At 41.4% G+C, this 24,236-nt stretch overlaps 2 protein-coding genes across 9 annotated transcripts; both read right to left on the reverse strand.

Moving 5' to 3' along the window:
• Positions 1-467: 467 nt before the first annotated feature.
• Positions 468-9,291, reverse strand: cunh19orf47 (chromosome unknown C19orf47 homolog). Of its 3 annotated transcripts, none has more exons than XM_068711526.1 (8): positions 9,261-9,291; positions 7,952-8,039; positions 7,435-7,549; positions 7,142-7,223; positions 3,977-4,102; positions 3,786-3,860; positions 2,474-2,547; positions 468-2,377 (listed from the first exon to the last, which is right to left on the reverse strand). In XM_068711526.1, the coding sequence occupies exons 1-8, from the start codon at positions 9,277-9,279 to the stop codon at positions 1,796-1,798; spliced, it is 1,161 nt and encodes a 386-aa protein (XP_068567627.1). In that variant the 5' UTR covers positions 9,280-9,291; the 3' UTR covers positions 468-1,795. The 3 variants fall into 3 exon arrangements, with proteins under 3 accessions (XP_068567627.1, XP_068567626.1, XP_068567629.1); XM_068711525.1 differs by having other exon boundaries at positions 3,711-3,860; XM_068711528.1 differs by lacking the exon at positions 3,786-3,860.
• A 1,249-nt stretch (positions 9,292-10,540) lies between these two features.
• fosb (FBJ murine osteosarcoma viral oncogene homolog B) lies at positions 10,541-19,897 on the reverse strand. Of its 6 annotated transcripts, none has more exons than XM_068711534.1 (6): positions 19,110-19,895; positions 18,464-18,651; positions 16,552-16,935; positions 15,976-16,083; positions 15,216-15,536; positions 10,541-15,055 (listed from the first exon to the last, which is right to left on the reverse strand). In XM_068711534.1, exons 1-6 carry the CDS (start codon positions 19,171-19,173, stop codon positions 14,990-14,992), a joined length of 1,131 nt encoding a protein of 376 aa, XP_068567635.1. In that variant the 5' UTR covers positions 19,174-19,895; the 3' UTR covers positions 10,541-14,989. The 6 variants fall into 6 exon arrangements, with proteins under 6 accessions (XP_068567635.1, XP_068567636.1, XP_068567632.1 ...); XM_068711535.1 differs by having other exon boundaries at positions 10,541-14,140; positions 19,110-19,893; XM_068711531.1 differs by having other exon boundaries at positions 10,541-15,536; positions 16,582-16,935; positions 18,464-18,621; positions 19,110-19,897.
• Between the last annotated feature and the right edge of the window lie 4,339 nt (positions 19,898-24,236).

Consider the following 24,236-nt stretch of genomic DNA (forward strand, 5'->3'; position numbering starts at 1 on the left):
CTGAAATGCGTAACTGTCCCTGTAGGGAAACCTGTAAATTAATATTCAGTACATACAAATTACATTAGTTTACAACAGTAAATAAGTCTACACAACACATACACACCAATCCACTCAACCAAACAAACAGGAGCACATATTCAAGTGGCATTCGAGATGTACAGTACAACCCCTGTGGCCCCTAGAAGCCAAGTGTGTTCCCGGCTGCAGCTACACAGTAAAAAGGCGTCCCCTGATGAAACATCATCAACATATCATGTTGACAGTTCAGCCGAAATGATGCGGCAGTACCTCTCTCATTGTGAGAGGAGCGGGGGTTTAACGGGTTTATTGATAAATGATCATCTAAATGTTCCCAGGAGAATGTAACTATCGACTTTGCTGTCATGTCGATACGTACAATAGAACAATATGTGACGACATCGTCTCCTGTAGAGAGAAATAAAGAAGAAAGCTGTTTGGACCCTTTTTCTCTTTTAATTATTTTCCAAGCATATTTTGCTCAAATTCAATACATTTTCTTCAATATCCTTTAAAAAACAATAACAGTTCATGGTGCGTTTGAATCTAGCTTGTTTTTTAAAACTGTAAAAATTCCTTAATGTGATTTTAAACATTTCAAATATTTACAGTAACAAAGTTCTGGCATGAAGAAAGACCAACATGGTACACAGGTGATGATGACCCATACTGGGTGAAGGTGAACTACCTACTGAGACCGTAAGAGGCTTCCTGACACCAGACCTGATGGCATCTCTGAGTTTCTTTACACGGATACATGATTCAAGAATGTCCACATAGAAAAATATGCAGCATAACTGGTGCTGTGCGAAATCAAGTCTAACAAATCTATACATTGCATTTCAAAATAAACAATGTTCTACTGACCCGGCCTTCAAGTAGGTGGTTGTAGAAAACGTTCAGTACGATAGTAGAAAGGTTGACATGAGCCTCTTGAGTTCAGAGGCGAGTCGTTCTACTCCACAAACCACAGAAGAAGAAGAGGTGCACTGTTTTTTCTTGATTCAAGTGTTTTGAGACCATTTGAACTCACTTTCTCACTCACAAGTTATTCCTTGTGAGTGAGAAAGCCTTCATCTACACTTTTTCTACTTTCCAAACATGGTGGAGGAGGTAATTTTGAGGTGTTGAAGGTAAAAGACATGTACCCTAACCTCATGGCTAGTCTTCAATCTGACCGCCATCCAGCGTGTTAATTTGAAGAATAAACTTCACTTGTCTGAGGTGTGTACCTTTGTTACGTGACAAACAATTCATTTTCAGGCAAATATCAACAAAATGACCAACTCATTGACCTTGGGGGAATATTTTCAACTACATAAACTGTATTCATTCGGGTGGACTCTCAAAAAAAGGGAAGTTTTAGGCAGCAGCATCCTTATATGTGGAGTTAATGGGTAAAATAAAAACCACCATTATGGCAGCTCGGTTGATGTCATGCTCATGCCTTAATCTCGCAAATATAGTTAAATACATATTTTCAAAAATGATAAATGGCAGATATGATTGAGAACTTTGAGTCCTCAAATTAAAAGCTTAGACACTAAACAGAGTTGGTTTTCCTATGGCAGCATGACTAAAATGTAAAACTAAAAGTATCTTTATCTAAGAGCAACCCTAAAGCCAAAAAGCAGCGTTAAACCGACCATAAACAGAAAAAACACTCCGAACTGCAGTCCTGCACGTCGCTAGGATGAGTGCGGAAAAGGGAGGGATACAAATTCTATAAAGGACATATAGAAAGAGTCTGAATCATTTTGTAGAGATTTATGTGTTAGGTTCTCTTGTTGCCCAGCCTCTTAAAAACACTAATAGCCATAATGTCCATCTGGGCGCCCAGAGACTCTCCTCCTTCTCCTTCTCCTCCTCCTCCTCCTCCTCCTCCTCCTCCTCCTCCTCCAGCCCCGGTGCTGCTGCTGACTTTGGAGCTTGCTACGGTGAGTCCCTCCTGGGCTTTGGGCCTGGTACTGGTCACCCTGTTGTCCTGTGTGTCAGCAGGTGTGGGTGACACCGCGGCGCTCAGGTGTGTGGCAGGGAGCTTGCCCAGTCTCTGAAGAATACTAACCTTGGCAGGCGGGAGGCCATTAGGGGAGGAAGAGGAGGAGGTGGGAGTGTCAGAGGGAGGTAGTTTGAATTTGCCTCCCAAGCGCCGCAGGGTGGTTGGGGCCGGTTTTGTGGCTGGCTCTTTCTTCTGGAAGACGGGGGCTCTCTTGAGGACGCCAGCATACTGGAGGACGGAGCCTTCTCCATCACTGTCGTCCCCGTCATCTACATCGATGGTGCTAGACATTTTGCCTGGCTGTGGCTTGTCTTCCTCTTCATCCCCTCTGCCAAGACGACTGAACACACCGGTGGGCTGCCAAACATGAGCATTACGAGCACAGAACTTATCTTCATGTCTGTATCCAATACAATACAAAGTGAACTATTGCGATATACTGACGGGCCTCACCTTGTTATTGCTTGTTGTCGTGTCTGCCTTCGATTCAGCTCCTAGTCTTGCAAACACAGAGGTGCGCTTCATTCCTTTTCAAGGAGTAGAGCAAAAACAATTATGACAGCTCGACTGTGACCGATTTGGTTCATGTTTGATAACTGATTGATAACGATGGAAAAATAATCCACAGGATCCTTTTGAATATATTTGAAGGTAGAAAAAAATCTTGCATTATTTTGAAGACAAAACTGCTGTGACTGTTGCACTGCACAAGTCTCTTATACCCCTTTATCACTAAATTAAGGCATATATTTAGGTTTTTTAATGCTGTCAAACCTGCTTACAAAGACTCCCATTTACAGTAGAAAACAGCATGAAGGCCAGAGGAAAAACGCGGTGGTTAATTCCTCTCTTATATCCGTTACTTATTCGGTCTCGCTTCAAACTCGGTGCTAACTATCTTGGAACGATGTTCGAGCGCTGCTTGGACAAAGAGGGACGAAATTTGTGGCAAAGATGACAAACAAAGCGGAGAAGGAGCAAAAATTAGCGCGTCCACACGGGTGTCATGTTTCCATCACTGCCGACTGGAGTCCTAGTCCCACTAGTCCTGGGAATAAATGTCGATGGTATGGTACCAAGGCTCTCGTTTTACAGCTTTTAGAATCAAAAGCTATGGCATAAAAATATACTATTACAGAGTATTACATCCATGCAAGCACTATGTTGAGAAATCTGGCTTTTGTTTAGAAACCTCTAACCAGAGGAACTTATAGTTTTAACGCTTTGCTGTACGATTTCAATTTTGCTAATTACCTTGAGGTAGCTAATGACAGAATTGCATTTAAAAGAAGAAGCCAACTTGACAAGAGCATAGGGGTTTCTTTCATGAAATAAATATAATATTGAGCAGTTGACAGCATCACAGCTCTTTTCACAGACAGAAGCCACTTTTATGGAAAAAAAAAGGACCAAAGTCAAAGATTTTTTTGGTTGGGTAAAATGAAGGTGATGTGAGACAAAAGAGAAAACAAGCAGTTTGACAGGGGGAATAACTGTTGATACAGTGGAAAGAGTAAAGACAAGGGATTAAATCATGGCAGAAATGAATGAAGGTCCAACAGGCAAACAATCAGCCCCGACTCAGTTTTAGTATGAAAGAAGTCCATGAAAAAGTTTAGTACTGATTAGCTGTGGTGAGCAACAGCATTATTGGGGCGAGTTGTCGGCAAGGCCACTGGGTCAGGCCTACCTTTCTTGGCCTGCTGGGCCAGGATGCGGCGTGTACGAGGTGTGGAGCCTTTGGGCATGTTGATGATGTACTTGCCTTCCATCTCAGCTGTCACACGTCGGCGCTTCACTGCTGGCAGACTGTTCCCCTCGTCAGCTGGCTGACTTACAACTGACAAACAAAGCGGCGGGTACACGAGGATAAGCAAAAGGTAAAAATAAGAGAGGACTCCAGAGGGTGAGACATAAGGGATGTATGGGGTAAAAGACACGTTCCGTGATATCTACCTGCTTTGCCGCTCTTGTTTGCTTGCATGTTGGACACTGTGACCGAGAGGCGGTTGTCAGGTCGACGGGCTGGAGTGGCTGGCGGTGAGTCATTGCTCAAAGCGTTGGCAATCATACGAGTGGCAGCTGAGAAAAAGCAGAAATTTCAAGTAATTGTGATCTTGCTTGCTTTCTAAAAGGGGCTCTTCCTGTTCTGACCCCAAAATGAGATCACAGGACAGCTGGGCTTCACTGAAGCAGTTTGTTCTTGTGACAAAGGGTGTAATCGGGAGGGCGGACCCACTAATCACAGCCCAGGGGATTCTACTCAACTTTATTTCTTGTGGGGCGGATTTCTCCCAGTCCTGGATCTGGAACTCATCAAGTTTCTGAAAGTCTTGCCATTCCACGTGTTGAGCACAGCAGCCATGCAGTTGCAAGAGAAGAGTGGTTCACGTCTGTTGACTTGATGGATGCCTATTTTCATGTTCCCATTGTGCCTCACCATGGACAGTTTCTTTGTTTTGCCAACCAAGGCCGTCATTTTCAGTTTAGGGTGCTTCCATTTGGACTCCTCCTCTCCCCACGAGTGTTAAAAGGTGCGCTGCCGAGGCCCTCTGACCCATGCATTCATGGGGCATGACAATCCTGCAGTACCTAGACGATTGACTGATTTGTGCGCCATCCCGGGTTCAGGCGGCCCAGGACACTGCTCGGCTTCTCTCTCACTTGGCCCGGCTGGGTCTCAGGGTTAATATGGAGAAAAGCTCTCTGAACCTCTCTCAGAGCATAACCTTCAATGATGTGGCTCTGTATCCAGTTACTATGAGGACCTGTCCATCACTTCAGCATGTGGACAACATCCTACACCGCTGTCCATTCTTCCGAGGGGGCAGGTTGTTGCCCTACATTGTCAGAGATGGCTGAACAGCCTTTACTTAGAAGCCAAGTGGCACAGGAATATAAGGATGTCACAGCATTGCCTTCTTTCCCTATCCCCACGGAGGAAAAGGCCGTATCTGTGCAGGGCTCAGTTCCATTCCGACGAGAGGCTGTCACAACAGATGCCTGCCTCTCGGGGTGGGATGCAGTGTTGCAGAACAGGATGGCCCGGGGGCAGTGGTCTGTTCAGTATCCAGTACATTGCTCTGGGGCGGCTAACCTTGTGTTTCTGCAGTCCCTCCAATACAGTGACAGGTCGCCCTCTACCCTGATAGTGTATGTGGCTGCTATTTCATTGCAGCATGCTCGGGTCGACAATTAACCAGTAGGGACTATTTCATTGCAGCATGCTCGGGTCGACAATTAACCAGTAGGGAACCACAGGCTTGTGTCCCTCTTCTGAAAAGGGGCTCTGAGGTTGGGTCCTAGTTGGGTCCTAGCACTCGTCTACATGCAAAGCATGTCTACTCGTCTACATGTTTTGCATGTAGACGAGTAGATGCTACATTCCCTGCAGGTGAGCAATTAATGTGGAGGTGGAACTTCGATGGCTTGAGTGTCATTTTTTGGCCAAATAGTGATCCCACATAAAGGTGTGGAGCTTGCACAGTTTGAGCCCCCATTAGTTGAGGGGGAGGTCATGGCTGTTGTGCCCAGTTGCCACCACCCATCCATTGTGTGTGGTTCTTCTGCCGATTCCCTCCGATTCATCTTTGTGAGGTAGGTACTCTGGATTCCTTGTGACTCTGTTATTATGTCATCCAGTGTTAAAGCACTGTCTCTGGCAGTAAGTAAGGTTGAAATAGAACAAGAGCTAGAGTTGTAACTACGGTTCTATGAACTTCTATCCTGGATGACTAGTCTTAGTCTTAGTCACTCGGAATCTCGTTAACCAATGAGAAGTTTCTGTAGCAATAATCTCGAGGATAACACCAGAGCTTATAGCTCATCATCATTATAGATCATCCGAGGTCACACATGACTTTGTTGACATGAAGAATCAACATGCATGAGCGCCACACAGAGGATATTCACTGTTAAAGCACTACCTCTGGCGGTCATTCGGGATTCATAGAACCGTAGTTACATCCGTAACGCTTGTTTCTCTTCTTAAGAGCATACTAGGTATCTTCCACGTAGGGCTGGGCGGTATACCAGTTCAACCGGTATATCGGTTTTAATTTCCCGTATTATATGAATTTTTCATATACCGTCAGCGATGCAGGAGGAACAAAGAGAGACCGGAAATGCACCAATAGAGTCTGTGCCCAAGAGAGGAGCTGTGTCTGCTGTTTGGAAGTGCCTATATACGTCATGTTTTTATGTTTGTTAAATTATCAGTAGCGATAACTAAATTATATTCTTATTATACATATTACAAACAAAAACACTTTAAAAACTCAAAAAAAAATTAAAATTTTTTTTTTTTTCTTTTTGCGGTATTTCGGTTAGACACATATGCAACGCTGATTAGAGTGTAATATGTGTGGTATTTGTTATAAATGTAGTTGGTACATAGAGGGTGATAATGTACTGGAGGGTCTTAGGACCCAGGGGAATGTAGGTGAAGAAAGCAGGAAGAGATGGAAGACACACCACACAAACAGCTGTTCACCGCTTGCTGCCAGCCGGTTTTTGTGTTAAAAATGTCCGCTTAATAATTAAAAACTCAATAAAATAATTTTCGGTGGTAAATAGGTAATGCGTTAACGGGGGGAAAAAATACTGTGATATACCGTGAAACCGGTATAATCTTACAAAATACTGTGATATACATTTTTGGTCATACCGCCCAGCCCTACTTCCACGCCCTCATTCGTCATTAATAAACACCACCACAAATGTTTAGTTTAGAGACAGTGTGGTGAGACAAATACGTAAGAGGTTTAAAATCCTTTTGGTGCACTAGTGGACATTTTATAAAACATCAATAAATTGCACTCGTGTAATATCTAGCAACAGAAAGCATTCCATTATTAACATATTGATTTTTGTACCCACACCTAGGGTTAACTTCCTCTGACACTTCAGACATGTCAGCTTTATTAATTTCATAGCTGCAGGCATAGTACATTATCGTACAACTGCTGATTCATATTGTTTCCTGCTTGGCTGATATATAGGTGTCATGGTACAATTAGGCAATATTACACATTGGTTAAAATGAGTAAAAAAAAAACCAATTCCTATCCAACGAGGTTTAAATGAAAGAAAATGCATCATTCACATTCTGGAGATACTTACGAGTATTGGCAGTTCTTCTGAGCTCAGCTTTAACACTGGTCTGTCCTGAGGAGATGGCTTCTGTGGCCATTTTGCACATGTCCTGAAGAGGGGATACACATTACTGAGGTTATGTAAACTCAGTCTACTGCAATGGCTTTCACATCCATTCTCCATGACTGCATTCACAATAACACTGGATATATTCCAGAGGTATTTTGTTTGTACATGCCTGCACCAGCAAAGACAAAACACAATCTTTTTTTTCAACATTTCCATACTTCAGAACGTGAAACAGTCAAGTCTGATCTCACCTGCCTGTACACCTGCTTAGCATGTTTAAGAATGGAAATGATGTCGCCGATGACTGTGATGCCGAGGTCCATCATGATGTCTTTACTGAGGTCCATCAGCATGTTCTTGTGAATTCTGCAGAGACATGAATAATCAGATAATACTGTATGTACTTGGTCTGGAGCAAAGAAAAGCAATATGCATTGTTGCCCATTAGTTCAAAGCAACCTACTGAGATCAAGAACAAGAGTTGCAAACATTAAATCACATGGACCTCACTGGACAGTTGATTTCTTTAATAAATAAAAATGTCACATTATTACAAAAATGCTCTGGCACTACCTACTGGATTATTAACAGAAAATAAATAAAGAGGGAAAAAAAGAAACTGCTCTGCTTCTAAGCAGGACAATTTATTGCATTTCAGCCCAGTTACGGTCTAATGTAACAATGCAAAGGAAATTCATATGATCAAGCACAACACAGTATGACTTAAGAGTACTATAAAAAGCCTATCAAAAAGAAGCATCAGGTTACCTGTTGTCCACAAAGGAGACTGCATAAGTGACTGCGAGGCCGGCTGGGATCCCAGCATCCTTAAAAAACTGAATCCACTCCGAGGTGGCTTAAGAAACAAAATAACAGACCGTTAACAATTGTAAACATTAAGGATTTAACGGACACTCCGCCACTGTCATATTAATAATTTCATTATAATTAAAAAACTCTTATGGAGCAGTCTGCAACTAATGAGCACTTTGTTTTGACATTAACCGATTCATTGCGTGCATACAGTGTCAGAAAATGTCCATCATAAACCAAAAACCTACAGTTTCATCTTCAATACTTCTTTAGTCTGACCGACAGTCCAAAAAGCAAAACTATTTTATTAACTATTATATAACAGTCAAAAGCAGAAATTGTAATATGTGAGAAGCTGAAACCAGTATATGTCTACATTTCTGTAATAATTGTAAAATCCACTGATTCATGATCTAAATTGTTAGTGAACTTTCTAATGACCGTCTAACAAGTTAATGGTTTCTGCAGTACTTGTGCCGATATAGACCTCTTCAAAGTTCACACAATCCAGTTATGCTGTTGGTTCTCAGTAATACTGCAGACTGCAGTGGGAGAAGGGCCTGGCAGAGAGCAGCATACTGAGGTCTAATGCTAACCATGGTCAGCTGGGGGCTATTTATAACACCAATAATGAAGCGTCCAGTAGTTGGAGTTACAGATACAGGGTGATGGGTGTTCAACAGCTGCCAGGACAATGGCTCTGACCAACATGCTTAGACGTTTACTGCTGAACTTTACACAGAGACGAAGCTCACACGGTGGCTACAACCTCATATTGACCGTAGGCGCATGACAAGATAGAACCACGAATCAAAGCCAAATATTGTTTATTAAAATGTATTAACTCATATATACAGAAGATTCAGTGCCGGTTAGCTCACATTAGCATAAGACGATGACCAAGCTAACTTCACCCAAACAAAGGACAATAATTCAGCGTACAACTGTCCGTTGACGCCCGTTAAAACCAATAAAAGTGAAATCACAGGTTCGCGGGAACAATTCAAGTCCGTAAATAAGAAGCATTTGTGTTAGCATTCAGCATTAACTGTTAGCATAGTCACTGCGGTAGCGTTAGCTATGAATTAAAAGGCGCTACCGGCCATTCTCCTGCATCCACTGCGAACAAACCCGGCTGTAAAAGCTCTGGATACGGTTCCGAATTGATGCAGCAGTAGACGTGTCTACTAAACAGTGAAATACCAAAATATTTAAAATGTTATCGAGCGGTAACGTTGGCTTGCCGGGGCCTTTCTGTTCTCACCTGTTGTCACAGACGCCATGTTTACAAGAAATGTCTGGTGACGTCGGCTACATCCGGACAGCTCACGCTGCTCCTGTGACGCCATTTCCGACTGAACCGCCAGAAGGGCGTGAAGTTTTATTTACGAACGCTAGAGAGCAACACAGACCGCAAACTCACACACAAACGAGCAAATACTCATGACCACATAAGCGTCCAATACGTTTTTTGACGAAATGACTAAAATGAAACCATTTACCATCTGATTGTTAGATAGCAGGCACACTGTCGGCTACTTAAGTACACATTTATGCTACTTTATAGGCCTAGTTCTGCACTACATATATTGTACTTTTTGCTCCACTGCATTTATTTGACACGTTTGGAGGAACACTGTATTTTAGTATAATGGATGTGCTCATGATGCTATGCAGTACTATAGTACTAATCTATACTACAAATTATTTTAAATTGGCTCCACGTTTACCAGCTACAACATTAAACTGCTTTTACATGTATTCATTAGTGATAAAAGCAGAATAACATAATATTTTATAATAATGTAGCCTAACACTGTGAAAGGAGCCATTCTGCACAATGAGTATTTCTTTTATACTACATTTACCTAATTTAAATTTTGCATTCGGGACTTTCACTTTTAATGGAGAATTTTTGGTCTATGATATTTCAACTTTTACTTAAGTAAAGTATCTCAGTACTTCTTCCACTACTACACATCCAACTTGGACGAGTAGCTAACAGTTTGCTTTTTTTGTGTGCAGAAAACCACTGCTGGCTATCGCCAAAAACAACACTGTGGGAGTTAAATAATGAGTTAAAAGACACTTTAAACCAGAGGGGAAATATAAAGTCTGGTGATGAAGCTCTATGAGTTCATCACAATGACTCTTTTCACACACAAACAGTCATAGGATGAGAAATGTTGTTTTCTGTCTTGATTGCGCAGTTTGAAATTTGCTTATAAATAGGTTCTGCCCACTTTTAGTTTGCAGGACATTTCCTACTGAGTAAATAGTTTTCTAACATTCTGAAGAACTGTGGCCTTTTCACAATTTTATGGATTAAAAAACAATGAATCAAGAAAATAATTTGCTGATTAAAAGATGAAAATAATCGTTAGTGTCAGCTTTAAAAATATTCAAACACAATCGCTTTCCAGATCCATGCTCACCTCCTGCAGTCTCAGCTCACATAAAACAGATGGTAATGACTGTAGAAAAAGAGTGCAATGAAGGTCAAGCATTTAAAAGTGAGAGACATTTAAGTTATAATATGTTGTTTATTTATGCAAATTCTTCACAAATTGGAATTGGCATTTGGTCAAATAATCATTAAAGGAGACAGCCCACCCAGCTTTTGCAGTCTAGAAACTGAGAAAAACACTCCACAATGTAAACTTGTATAAGAGAGCAAAAAGGGCCAGAAGCTGAAATATGGACACAGAAAGATCAGAGACTTTCAAAAAGAAACAGTGCAAATTTGTCATATACTTCGGTCATTTTCAAGTTAAAATTAAGTTATAAAACTAAGCAAACTATTTTTATAAGGATGTGCAGAAAAACTAAATGATATGCACTGAAAAAATAGACAATTTGATATCAGAGCACCTTCATGAAGTTATGTAATTATCTATACGCCTTAAATAATATGTCTTTTAAGTTTGACAATGTCATATGTAGAAAAACTGTTTCTTTGGGCTTTTAACTATTGTCACTTCAACATGTAAATCACATATCTTCTTTTTCCAAATGTGACAAAACTGCAACTTTTTCGTCCAGACAAAGAAATACAGAGTAAATAAATAAATACAAAAAAGATGAAACATTGATCAAAGAAATGGATCAGAAAATAAGCATTGACTTTTTAAAAACCTTGCTAGTGTTTCTGCACGTCATTAATAAATGAAAAATATTTGTTGGATAAATTGTAACACTATTTGTTCAAGAAGATCAAACCCAAAGGTTGCAATAAGTGTTAAGAATAGCGTTTAATATTGTAACAAAAATGAATAGTTAAAGCAATATATCATCACACTTGACATAAAGTAGCAGTCAGTTTGAGCACTGCATGATTTGCTACATTATGTTTATCAGAGAGGATAATAAGTATTGCATTTCATACCAGGGAAATATGGAATGTAGAGTGTATATGGGACTTGTGGAAAAATAGAAATACATACTGTAGCAACATTCACCTCAATAGAAAAATAGGAAAGCTCTTGTTCAGATAACACTAAGGTAGCCATTATACAGTACAAGTAATAGCAGGCAGTTTCTCTGTTTTATAACTGGTAGCTAAATATTTCTCTCTTTTTTTTCAGCAACCCATTTGTGATTGCAACCTTGCAGGAAAAAATGATTTCAAGCAAATTCAAAGAAACCCAAGGCAAAGAAATTAGATGAAAGAATGAGTCTTCTATGTTGTGTGGTGATCTGGGGCATAAGTGTGGAGTGCAAGTACAGTACAAGGGCCCTCTGAGATCTGTTTATCACACTTAAAGATGTTGCAGGCAATTGATATTAAACCATAATGAAATCACGGAGTGATTACTGGGCTCTCGGAGCTTCAGCTGCTGGGAATTCACTGTTATTGGCAGCCATTCTGAATTAAACGTCCTAATGAGACAAGCAGTGTGTTCATTTGTATGGAGCCTCAGCAACAGCAATGTGTAACCTTCTACCATACAATGTGAAACACTGCCTTGCCATCATACTATAAGTAGCACCACAAAAACCTATATACATGAGAACTATTGAATATGTTTTATGCTTATTCTGACGACAGAACATATTCTCATCACATTTGCATTTTGAGAGAAATGAAAAGCCTCTCCGAAATCTGTACAAACACAGTCCTTAATCAACATTTAAAAAATTGAGGTCTGCCCATCGTCTGACCACCAAGAGCCACGTTTAGACCATTCATTTAGCCATTGTTTTTAAATAAACATGTTTATTTATTGAAAATAAAGCTTCTTATCCAGAAAATACAATCACAAGAAATGTTAATCTCAATTAGACAACATATTTGTTTTGAGTACAAGAATGGATTAACATGATAATGTTCATATGAAGGCTAAATTTGCAGTTGTCCTTTAAACACATGTTTCAGTTAGGAAATAACAATGTTATTGAGTGATATGTTTACACTGGACAGAAATGCATACTTAAATGAAACAGTTAAGTCATTATGTTGTATTCTGAACACTTTTAATATCTGTATTGACATTCAATCACACTATTTTTTTCCCTCATTTTGCACCTGCTAAGGATCAAGTGGCATTAAGGTGTCAGTAGCTTTGGGACAGACCTCACAGAGAAAAAACAAACAAAACAAAGGCATTATCACCACCTTCTAACATCGTAATTATAAACATACATTTAATGTAACTTGGATAGTGCTTTATATAGTTTATAAAACATAAATACACCTTGAAAGATGCAGTGACATCGTGCTTCATGGGATAGGGCAGTACTTTAAATTCATTATAGGTTTTTTTTGTGTTCCTTTAGAAAAATATTTATTTTAAAACTAAACCTCAGTAACATTGTATTTTGTTCTTCATTGACAAAAATATTCCATTAAAATCTGCAGACATTCAAACTTTACAATCATGGTACATACACGTATATATACATGTTACCTGTATATATGTATGTGCATATAGATTTATAATTAGATTTTTTTTTGTAGTGCACAACATGCCTCCAAAGTTGCCAAATGAAAATACAACAAAATAATGAAACAATAGTTACGATGCAATAATAATAGTAACAGTAATGACAAAATCACCAGATTAAAAAAAAACAAAAACAAAACAAGAAATGGCAACAGTACAAGTGAAAGCAGAGGTCAATGCAAAACCAAACACACAAACAAACATAAACATTAAAATATATAACAATTCTCACTCAAACATACAGAAAACAAATTGTACAAATTCACAGGCAAAGAAAGGACGCTCACTCCATTACATCAGCCCACATGTTCTCCCCTTTTGTTTCCAGGTCTTGCTTTGCGCTCACTCGCCACATCAACCTCAATAAAGAAAGAAATAAACGGACCAGGGGCCTCAGAGTGGACACACTCACAATAAACGCACCCCCACCTCGTCTCCGCTGAGAGAACAGGGGAGGTACAGAGACCGCTGAGCCCAGATGTTTAGAGGTTGTCTTAATCACTACAAAAAGGTCCCTCCTCTAAATAAAGGCATCGGTTCACATCCGATTGATTCCGAACAAAACACAGAGCTGGTGTGCTGCAACAAAACGTCTGTCTTCAGTTCAGAGACTTGAAAGCGATGGTGTGAATATACGCATGTAGGCCCGGGGTGATGAGGCTCTGTGGTATGGAGGTGTTTTTACTGATGCCACCCATCCACACAGTTGGCAAGAGCAGGGTTTTTTCTTTCTTTTTTTTTCTTTCTTTTTAACATTTGGCTCTTTCTGCATTTTCAACATTTGGTTCCGAAAATGGGTGGTTAGGATGGGAGTCATCACCTCTCCATTTGAGTCTGTCCAACTTGGTTTGCCTCCCTTCCTGCTAAACCTCTTCCATCCTCACTTGTAACCGGCCTCACAACACAAGACGTGTCTAATTTTCATTGTGTGAACATCGAAAAATGGCTCAGCAGAAGACAGTGGCATCCGTCTTGTATTTTGCATTCATCAATTATGTGTCTATGTGCGTAAGTGAAGCTATTTAGCTGCTGTTCACTAAAGATCCACTTTGAGCAATGCGCTCAAAGAAAAGGGTCTTCCTTATGGGGGTTGTGTCCATGTCCTTGTATGAGAGGGTGCAAAAGGGCGTGTTAGTTGGGCCGTCATTCACTCAAGGTCCCAAGGGCTGGAGGGGGTCTTCGGGCTCTCAGGGGTCGAAGACTTCAGAAAGAGGGAGAAACAAAGAGACAGAAGAGGAGAAACAAATGGGCAGAGATGGGTCGCATGGCAGGTAGGCAGACGGCAGAAGAATAAAAAAACTAAAAAAACAGTGCGGAAAGCAGAAGATTTAGTGGAGACTGCAACACTCAGATCCCCAACTTGCCAAGTCCAAGCAAAATGAAGAAGCAGAGGGAAGTCGAGCAGATGAGAGGTTAGAGGTGAGTGAGAAATCAGCAGTCTGTCTCCCACAAGAAAAGACCCGAACAAAGTGTCCTTCGTGCCTATTTCTGATTTGCACAAATACATTCAGCGAGAGGAAGAAGCGAGAAAAGGAATGGAAAAGGATGAGAGCAAGAGTACTGGAAAATTCAACCGACAGAGGGAACAAGGTGGGGGCACTGGTGCTTGTTGGAGTGTAAAGTTGGCTTCTGGTATCTCACTCAATGTACTGTTAGGTTGACGATTGAGAATATTCATCTTGAATTCGTCTTTTAATTCAGATCACTTAAGATTTGCAACTTGGACATGATTTTGTAATTCAATTTTTTTTCACTTATCTTGTCCAGTTGCAGGTCTTCTGATAATACAAAACAAGAAGTTATTTATGTATCGTCGTCAACGTTTAGATCTAATGTAACTATTTGTATGGCTCTTGATTGGAATGAACAAATGTGTAAACTTTAACCCAATCAGAAACAAATGATTGGTTCTTTTCTCCCAATCGAGACTGATCGGTATCTGCATTCACTTGCTTCAGCCTCTACTGCCAACGAGCGTAATGTATGTGCTTGTTGATATGTGTGTGCGTGTGTCTGTCGGTCAGTCAGAGTGCCAGCAGCGAAGGCGAGTTCAGGGAATCAGAAGACTGCTCGCTACTGCTGTTCCGCTGGTTGGCACTGACCCCGCAGGCTCCCTCTGGGTAGGTGAACACAAATGAAGATGTGTATGAGGTGTTGTAGCTGCCAATGGCCGCATCGTCATGGTTAACACCACCACCACCACTGTCGCTGGCCATGTGGCACGGCCCGCCTGGTGCCGCCTCACTTGAGCCATAGAAAGAACTAGAAAACTCTACCTCCTGCATTATCCCTGGCTGAGGCTGCTGCTGGACTTGCTGCTGAACCGGAGGCTGGGACTGTGTGGAGGACGGATGGGCTGTGTAGGCAGGAGGCAGATAGAAAGAGTCCTCCTTCACAGCCAAGCCCACAATGGAGACAGGAGGTGGTAAGGTCTGGGGAGGGAGCTGCGCTGAGCTGTGCTGAGATTGGTCCTGGTATGGAATCTTACAGGTCGGCTGGTGGGCCACCAGGACAAACTCCAGACGCTCCTTCTCCTTCTGCAACTCAGAGATCTCAGCCTCCAGCTCTGCCTTCTCCTCCTCCAGTATGTCCGTTTCCTTTTGGCAGGTACAGAATGACAGAAACAGGGACAGAGGGACAGTGGAGCAAGAGACAGGTGGGTGAAATGAGTAGAGGAAGGAAGATGTGCAGCAGAAAGAAAGAAAAAAGGAGTGTTAACTACACCAAACCACTACTTGAGATTTTGTGGAGGTGGATGTTTTCATCCCAGCAGAAATGCCTTCCTCACCTGCAGTTGGATAAGTAAGGTGGTTTATGTAAGAGCCCAATAATTAGGCCATAAATATCGTAGGTACAGTAGTCTGTTTTGAGGACTATAATTGTCTTCACCACAGCTAAAAGCCATTACTATAAACCATAATCTCTCTTATACACACATGTACACATCTAATTACACACTCTGCAATGCTATGGGAGGTAATTTAAAGTATGTAATTATGATCATTACTCATTCTGCTATAACAAGGCCAAGCTCACCGACTGAAGTCTGTCTGTGAGTTCTCGTCGTCGGTTTCTACATTTGGCGGCAGCCAACTTGTTTCTCTCCCTCCGAACACGTCTCTTCTCCTCCTCCTCTGGTGTTAGCTATAGGACAAAGAGGAATAAGACGAAACAGATTAGGATAATTGTGTTGTCTGTGTTCTTGAAAATGTAGTCATATTGTCCATGCTGCAGTGAAGGGGGCGAACTAGATGGGCAGTCAGGGTGGCTACACCAGTTATGGTTGTCTTGAGAGCAAATTTGTTCTTTTCTTAAGAAAAATTTAAACATTTTCCTTATACTTTGGCAGTGAAGTTTATTCTCGTCCCAAACAGACTTCTACCGTCTCTGCCCTTGTTCCCCTGTTGGTTTGCGCATGATGAGAAGGGCCTATAGTAGACAGTGAGGTGCCCTTTTTTGTTAAGTACCCTTGCCCCTACAAGTATTTGTGCACACCACTGCTAAACAGAACAGTACACAGTAGTTTGATCCTTTTGGCGCCCATGTAAACAATGTACCTACACTGCATGTGTAACAAGTCAACAAACAAACCGTTCAAGCACACACACTTACTAACACACCAACATCTCCATCGTCACTCACAGACTCGTCTCGGGTACGGCGGCTACGGGTTCTGGACTGGCGGATCGGGCCCGGAGCTGGGCCTGGATTGTCCGAACTTGGAGAGGTGAAGGCAGACCCTGAGGAATAACTGGGACCTGGCATGTCATATGGGTCAACCATTGACATTGGCTGGGTCATGGTTGTGGTCCCAGTGGACCCACTCTGCCCAGAGGCCTGGGAGGAGACGAGTGTCGGCTGTACCATCCACTGCAGATCCTGACTGGTGGTGATGGCGGTGACGGTGGGCACGAATGAACCGGGCATCTCTGCTCCGACACTGGCCCCTGGCCCGCTGCCCACAATGCTCAAGCCAGCTCCCGCTGACACACACTCCTGAACAAAAACACACCATGTAAAGCCACTGGTCAGTAAACAGACAAACAGAGGCAGAAAAACAGACCGGAAAACAAGCTTGGATCAGCTGCTTTCTCAAAGTTTTTGTCATATTCAATATAACATATTGTAGCCATCATGCCAACCTCATAGGCTAAATGTACCGCATTGTTATTTTAATTAAGGTCATATTTTGAATTGTAACAAACTACAACATCTTGTCAAGATAATTAGTATGACATTGTCAAATTATTAATTAGCAATATCCTTGAACTTTTAATTAGATGCACATAATGGTTCATGTAGTCTATACAAAATGCATTTACAGGTAACATAAATGTATCATATGATTTGAAAAATTGTGGAAAAAAAGTTATTCCAACCATCTATAAGAAGAGGAAACAATGGAAACCTTATAATTAGATGCATAAGAGCGAAGAAAAAAACCCAGCAGTCCTCTAAATTAAGTGGAGCCTGCATCTTAGTTTTGAATGTGCTGTTGCTGTGTCACAACTTGTTCCATGTATCACGATATAATTACACACAAAAAGCCCATATCTCTCGCGTGTCTTTTTTTGTTTTAGTTCAGAGCCGAGGACAGGATCGAGCGCCATGAATATTCATATAGAGGAGTGAAAAGACACCGGGACAGGCGGCTCTGAAAGTGTCCGCCTCGGCCAATCGTTTCTCTCAAAGAGAGTCTCCCCCTCCTTCTTCCTCCTCCCCCGTCACACCCCCGGTGTTCCCCTTGGCAACGCGACGTAGCACTCCAAAATAGAACAAGCATTTACGTCACGGCGAGGCCAGTGAGGGGAGAGCGCAGCGCGTGGAAGGAGAGAAGCGGGGAGGGGCGGGGCCTCGGCGCTTACGTAGGAGAGTTCCAGCGCCGTGTCATCCGTTCTGCGGCGTGCTGTAAACTGAGCACGTTGTCAAAGCCGGAGGGTTGCTACCAGGGTAACCACAAGCAACAGATAGCGGTACATTCATATTGAACCGTTGATGTACTTTATGAGAATATTTATATCTGATCGCAGTAGTGTACACTTAATGGTTTACGGCTCCATTAGGTACCTCACCAGCCTCCGGTAAAAAATAAATAAATATGAAGTGCCATTAAAAGTGTCGGCTATAAGAGTCATATTTCTGTGTTTTTTATAGGCATATCTATGCTATTTTCTTTTATATATACATTCAGCCTATATCAGACTAATTTTGTATATTCTAATATAATAGCATATTTTATGCTATGTTGTTTTGCCGTTTATTGCCAACATATATTGTTAAAAATCAGATAGGGTTGCTAAACTACCACAGGCAATAGGCTCGTGTGAGAAATGTAAGCACATGCCCTATTCATCCTATATTATACAGACAAAAACGAACAGGTCCATTTGTGCTTGTAGGACCATAAGCCAGCCCATTTTGCATTCACGAATGAATAAACAAAAACAGCTGTGACATTGTTTTGTATGTTTTAAGATACATTTTCATTCATTCTCATCATCGTTTTAAATAGTCGCAAACTTACCTGCGGAGCACTGGTGGTCGGCGGGCTTCCGAAGGAGTCCACGGAGGAAAGGTACTGGGACTCTATAGATGGAGAGGAGCTTCCACGGGAACCGCTGTCTTGGTCGCCGGGGAACCCTTGGTACATCTCCCCGGAGGGACCGGGAGAGAACGCGACACCTGCAGCAACCAGAGAGAGCGCGATGTCACCTGCAACGGCAGGGCATGTGGCACAAGATTACTAAAGAAGAGCCTATACTGTGAGGAATGAGAGAATGACTAATGTTAGGCAGTGCAGTTCACAAAACCCAACTAATTAAGCTACATACAAAGAATGTATTCTCTGATAAAAAAAGTTGGATAATCCCACCACGAGCGAGTTTAATTGCTGAGTCTGCATAAATTCGTTGGTCATTGAATAATACTGCTACAATAACCAGACCAGTAGAGGTTTTTGTGCCTGGCGATATTTGATTGAGTTATTTTATGACTCAATTATTTTAGTTAATTTGCAAAAGCAATGTCAAAAGGGAAATATGTCTCAAAGCAGCTCATATTTAGCAGCCTGACAGATGTCTCTGACCTACTTTTAAACGGCGATTTGTAAGCAATTAATTTCAAACAGCGTACTGTAGCTCATATCGTTCTCATAAAGTCTATTCACCTACCGTTGCTGATGTTTTTACTATTCCCCTGTGAGATGCTCTTGGTCTCTTTCCAAAAGAGTTGCATGAAGAAGCTTAATCCAGTTCCCCGCGTCGACGGGAAAAGCGTCCCAATTCAATATGTGAAGAAGTCCTCTCGTTTTGCTTTAAATCCTCGGAGCGCTCTCCTTTATCCCCACGTCAAATATGCGATGAGGCTATAGATCCATAAAGTTCGCTGAAGGAATGCCAGAGTACGTTAGCGGGTATTAAGGTGCACAGTAGCAGATCTTGTCTTATGAATGGATCCATCCTCCCAGAGTATAACCAGGACATTTCTAGCTTTTAAGTCCCGCCTCGGAGTTCCGCTGACGTACATGCCCATATTTGTGCTTTGGTGGTGTTGTGTTTGGTATCCTTGGTGACGTTGAGGGAATCCCTCTCCCACTGAAATGGACCAGAAGCTCACCTCGCCGACGGATAATAATAGTTTTTTTTTTTTTTTAGAATATCACAGGCACGAGGTATTTCTCACCGTCTGACAATTTCTGAGAGGAAATTTAAAGAAACTTCAGAGTGATAAATATGGAAAGTATCTATTTAGGACCATATGCGTCTAACTATGTTGGGACATTTTTGGCTACGTCAAGAGAGTGTTGTTGCGTTCATGTGGTTGAAACCAACGGCACATATATTAACTTCAACATTAGTTTCCCTATTATAGGCTAAGGCACAGAGCACATGATCCACTCGGTCTGAACGTGTATAACCCATAGGGCTTGAGTAAACACCCGAAAACATACAAGAGTTTATTGCAGCACTGAGGAATCTAAGTCACTTCGGTACGGAATCCCGCCCGGCATACAAGGGAACCCCTGCTTTAAAGTTTCTCAGGACACGCCCTCGGGAGTCCTCTGAGCTATAACGTGTAGAGGAAAGGCTCCTTTTCATCTGAGTCTGAACACTCCCTAAACCTGAAGTCAGGCGCAGAGCCAAGTAGACTACTGTGGTTTTAACAAACTGTAGCTACATTCCAAATGCACCCAATCTTTCTCTTACATTTAGATAGTTATAGATTGTAGTGTAGGTAAGACTGTGTTATATAAAATGGTAAACAGCAGTGTAATTCTGTCATGGACGGTGGGCAGCAGTGACGGAAATCGGCGCCTGTCACAGCAAACATCATCCGGCGTGAGCAGAAAATGATTCATTATTATAGCCTACACGAGGACACCAGTGGGAATGTGACAGGGGGGGGGGGGGGGGCAAATTATGAATGAAAATCTAAAATCTAAATACAGCCTACATATTGGGCTGTGATGTCAAACAATGTCACGGGGCGGGCGTGCTGCAGTGTAAGGGCTATACAGCAACAGGCGATGTGTGAAAAGGCGTGAGCAACAAGGGAAGAGTTGGGGATAACAAGTTATTAGTCAGCGCTTCAACAACGTCAGAGGCGGAGGATATCACGGAGGACGTTGTGTCCCATCCGCGCTGCCGTTACCGGTGTTCTTCTGCTGAACCGGGATGACTAACTCCGTGGATGTAAGTTGTTCATGATGGTGAATTATTGAGGTGAATAGCCGATAACGCAGGCGGACAGCCCACATTTACGGGGAAATACACAATAATAGCGGGAGGGCAGGAAGACATCACGGAGAACTATTGACTAATATACTGCTATTTCATCTGATAATTACACAAACAGACTTCACAGAGACACAATTAAATACTGTTAATACTGTTCAAACGTATCACAAACAGTCTGCGTAAAAATAATAAAACAAGTAACCGGGACCACGTGCTATCCACGGGTCTACTGCATGTGTGTAGCGTTCTGTTACCATGGATATGCCGTTGCCTCTGACGCAAGGACGTATAAATTTGGTCTTTTTTGTTATGCTGCCTAACAACCGGTTTCCGTGGTAACCGGCTCTGAGTGACAGACAGCAACAGCGCCACACAATATGGCTTCCGGGTTCTTTCTGTGCAGCGAACAAGCTATCTGCACATCTGTGGATACTGCAGCGACTATTGTTGTTGTTTAACCGTCAGCGGCTGTTGATTTTAGCGTTGTAACGTCAGGCACGTACAAGGAAAGTTATGTCTACGTGTATAGCGTTTACTACACTCGTATCCTCGTCTCGTGTCCTCGTCGTAGCCTGCAAAATGTAAATTGTGCGCACGCTTAGCAACGGATAATATGTACGAAATGCATTTTGTTGGTACTCTTGTAACCACTAAATTAGTAGAACAAACAGACTATTTTCATTTAATGTAGCTAATAAACAGATTCAAAGTCAAACAAGGCGAGTAAATAAGCCCATTTTTTTGATGGACAAGTGGCCCAGCTGCTGTAATTTTGTGGAAAGGTGGCAGCAATTAAGTTGTGTTTTTAATACATTTTGCAAATTTTAACCTAATTTAAAAAAGATAATCCACTCATTTGTCCCACTGATTTCAGAGAATCCTCAGAACAGAATAAAACAAGCAAGAAGTCAGTTAAATGTATCAAGAGTCCTAACAGTTTGTCTGTTGCAGCTTATGTGAAAGCTTTACATTGTGGTTAAATACAGATAACAGTAAAAAGTGTTACAACTTGTCTCCTTTTTTATGTCTCATCACAGGCTATGTGTAGGCTACCTAAACCACTGTACTAGTCATTATTACATTCAGAGTGTGCACTCCCGTATAGAGTTTAACTGACTGCAATCCTCTCTCTTTTGTTCCTTGAGAGTTTGTTTGTGCACATGTTGTGGTGGTCTAGACTCTGGCCAAGCCAGGTCAAAAATAGACCCAGTGTTGTCTAATGCCCTCATGTGCTTTGTTTTGCTTGCCCCTGTCTCTTAGCGTATTTTCGGGAAGCCACTAACTTGCACTGTGCTCATGAGGCCAGCCCCTGTTTCCTTTTGGGAGGCGGGCCGTGTCTTCCTGCTCAAAATATTTGTTACCAGGCAACGGTTAGGCCTGTCCCACTTCAGACTGGTGTTGTTTACACCCCTTTTGGCTCTGTATCCCAACAACATTGCATAAATATCACAGGCTTTCCCCACCTCACTGAGAGAAATATGATATGCCTTTTCTCTCCAGCCAATCAACATGTCTCATACCCTCATACCATAGTTTTTCCCTCAGCCACTCAACAGTTTTCGTCGGTCTTTGTCTGCTGTATTCACTCGGAGCTGTTCTCAGCGAGTCAGAGCAACAAAACCGAAAGTTTGTTTATAAAGAAGATGCTTAACTTGACTTTCAGAATCCCTGAAGCTTTTTATTACATGTTCTGTCAGGTGGGGGGTTCAGGTCTGCCCCATAACCGTTTAATAACACATCTATTCTCGTCTAAATCCAGTAATGCTTTCTTGGCAAAGTTGAAGGCCTTACTGCATGCCTGTGTAAACATGGCTTGTGTACACTGCATTAACCAAAATGCTTAAGTTGAAATTAAAAAGTTGATCTCTGATTTTATTAATATTTCAATTCAGATTGAACTGTAAACTTTTGAACTTGGGACATCCTCTTTTTTTTCCTTTCAACAAAGCAGCATGTACGCTTAATATATTTTTCATTATTATTGTGATCCTGATCAAAGTCATGAAGTTGACTTTAAATTACAAGACAAACACAGATATTTGATGCCTAAATATATACATCACCTATAATATTTTCCCTGGAATTTGAGAATATTAGTTAAGTTAATTTTTGTTAGAACTTTGTCAATCACACATGGCAGTTTGAGGTCACAGGTTGTAGTGTTGCATTGGATTTTGTTGTATTATAATGTGCTCACGTTATTTTGTATATCAAGTGTCTCCCACACTTGCCTGTGTAGTCTTTAAATGATAGAGTGAAAAGAAAAATGCATGCTTCACTGCCCTCGGTGTCTGTTATCTTATGAGCAATTATTGAAAAAGTGCAAACACTTGTACTTATAATTAAGGGCAATTAAGTGCAGTTTCTCTAGTGTTCTGTCTCACAGCTGAAACTGTTTTGTAGTTGTCCCACAAAGCAGGAGGGGAGCTGAGAAACTGTCTTCCTTTTTTTCTTGAGAGCCAAAAAAAAAGCAAGCCTTGATATCAACCTCCACCGTCTCCTGATTCCCTGCAGTGTTCATTGTGTTGTTCAGACAGACAGAATTGGATTTGTGTTACCTACAATGTAGGGTGAATTAGTTTCATTCCAGTCAGAATTTGCCAGTAAGTCATTTTAAGAATTATTAAATGTGAAATAGTAGTTGCAGACTGGAAGAGTTTTTTTATCCATTCATTTTCTTGTGCCCATCTGGGCACATTTAACCACTGGGCATTACATTAAGCAGAATACTTTCAGGTGTGTGTGAAGCATCCTGACCAGCACACACGTGCTACAAAATTACTTTCCCATGCAACTAAACTGCACTCTCAATTAAGTTTCGAGGGAAAAGTATTTTATCTTGGACTACGGTCACAGTTTAAAACAGTTTGAAACATGTGGTTAATATTGTAATTGAAACAAAGCAAGCTACAAAATGACTTTGTTAGGTTTAGTGAAAAACATCTGGGTTTAAAATGACTACAAAATTGAGCCAAAACAAAAAGGCAACACAAGTTCTTGGTTATGTTTAGGCATCAAAAGTATGTGGTTCACACAGGACATGAACAACAGTCTCCTGGGTGTAAGCTTTGTGTTTTTTGATCCATCTATCACCCAGAGCTCCTTGTGATATGTTAAAAGCAAACATAATCCATGACAAGATATGTTTCCCTCTAACGTAATTCACAATGCAGTTTTGATGTATGGTAACATATTTTTAGGAGAAAAGGCTAAGCCCTGATGCCTACATCATTTCAGTTGTTCGCCTTTTGATACATACAGTTGTGGTCAAAAGTTTACATACACTTGTAAAGAACATAATGTCATGGCTCTCTTGAGTTTCCCCGTTATTTCTACAACTCTGATTTTTCTCTGATAGAGTGATTGGAACAGATACTTCTTTGTCACAAAAAACATTCATGAAGTTTGGTTCTTTCATGACTTTATTATGGGTTAACAGAAAAAGTGATCAAATCTGCTGGGTCAAAAATATACATACAGCAGTGCTAATATTTGGTTACATGTCCCATGGCCATTTTCACTTCAATTAGGAGCTTTTGGTAGCCATCCACAAGCTTCTGG

This window comes from Cebidichthys violaceus, unplaced genomic scaffold, assembly GCF_023349555.1.
Source record: "Cebidichthys violaceus isolate CVI_PGR_0920_01 unplaced genomic scaffold, fCebVio1.0.p SCAF_1, whole genome shotgun sequence".
Taxonomy (NCBI): Eukaryota; Metazoa; Chordata; class Actinopteri; order Perciformes; family Stichaeidae; genus Cebidichthys; species Cebidichthys violaceus.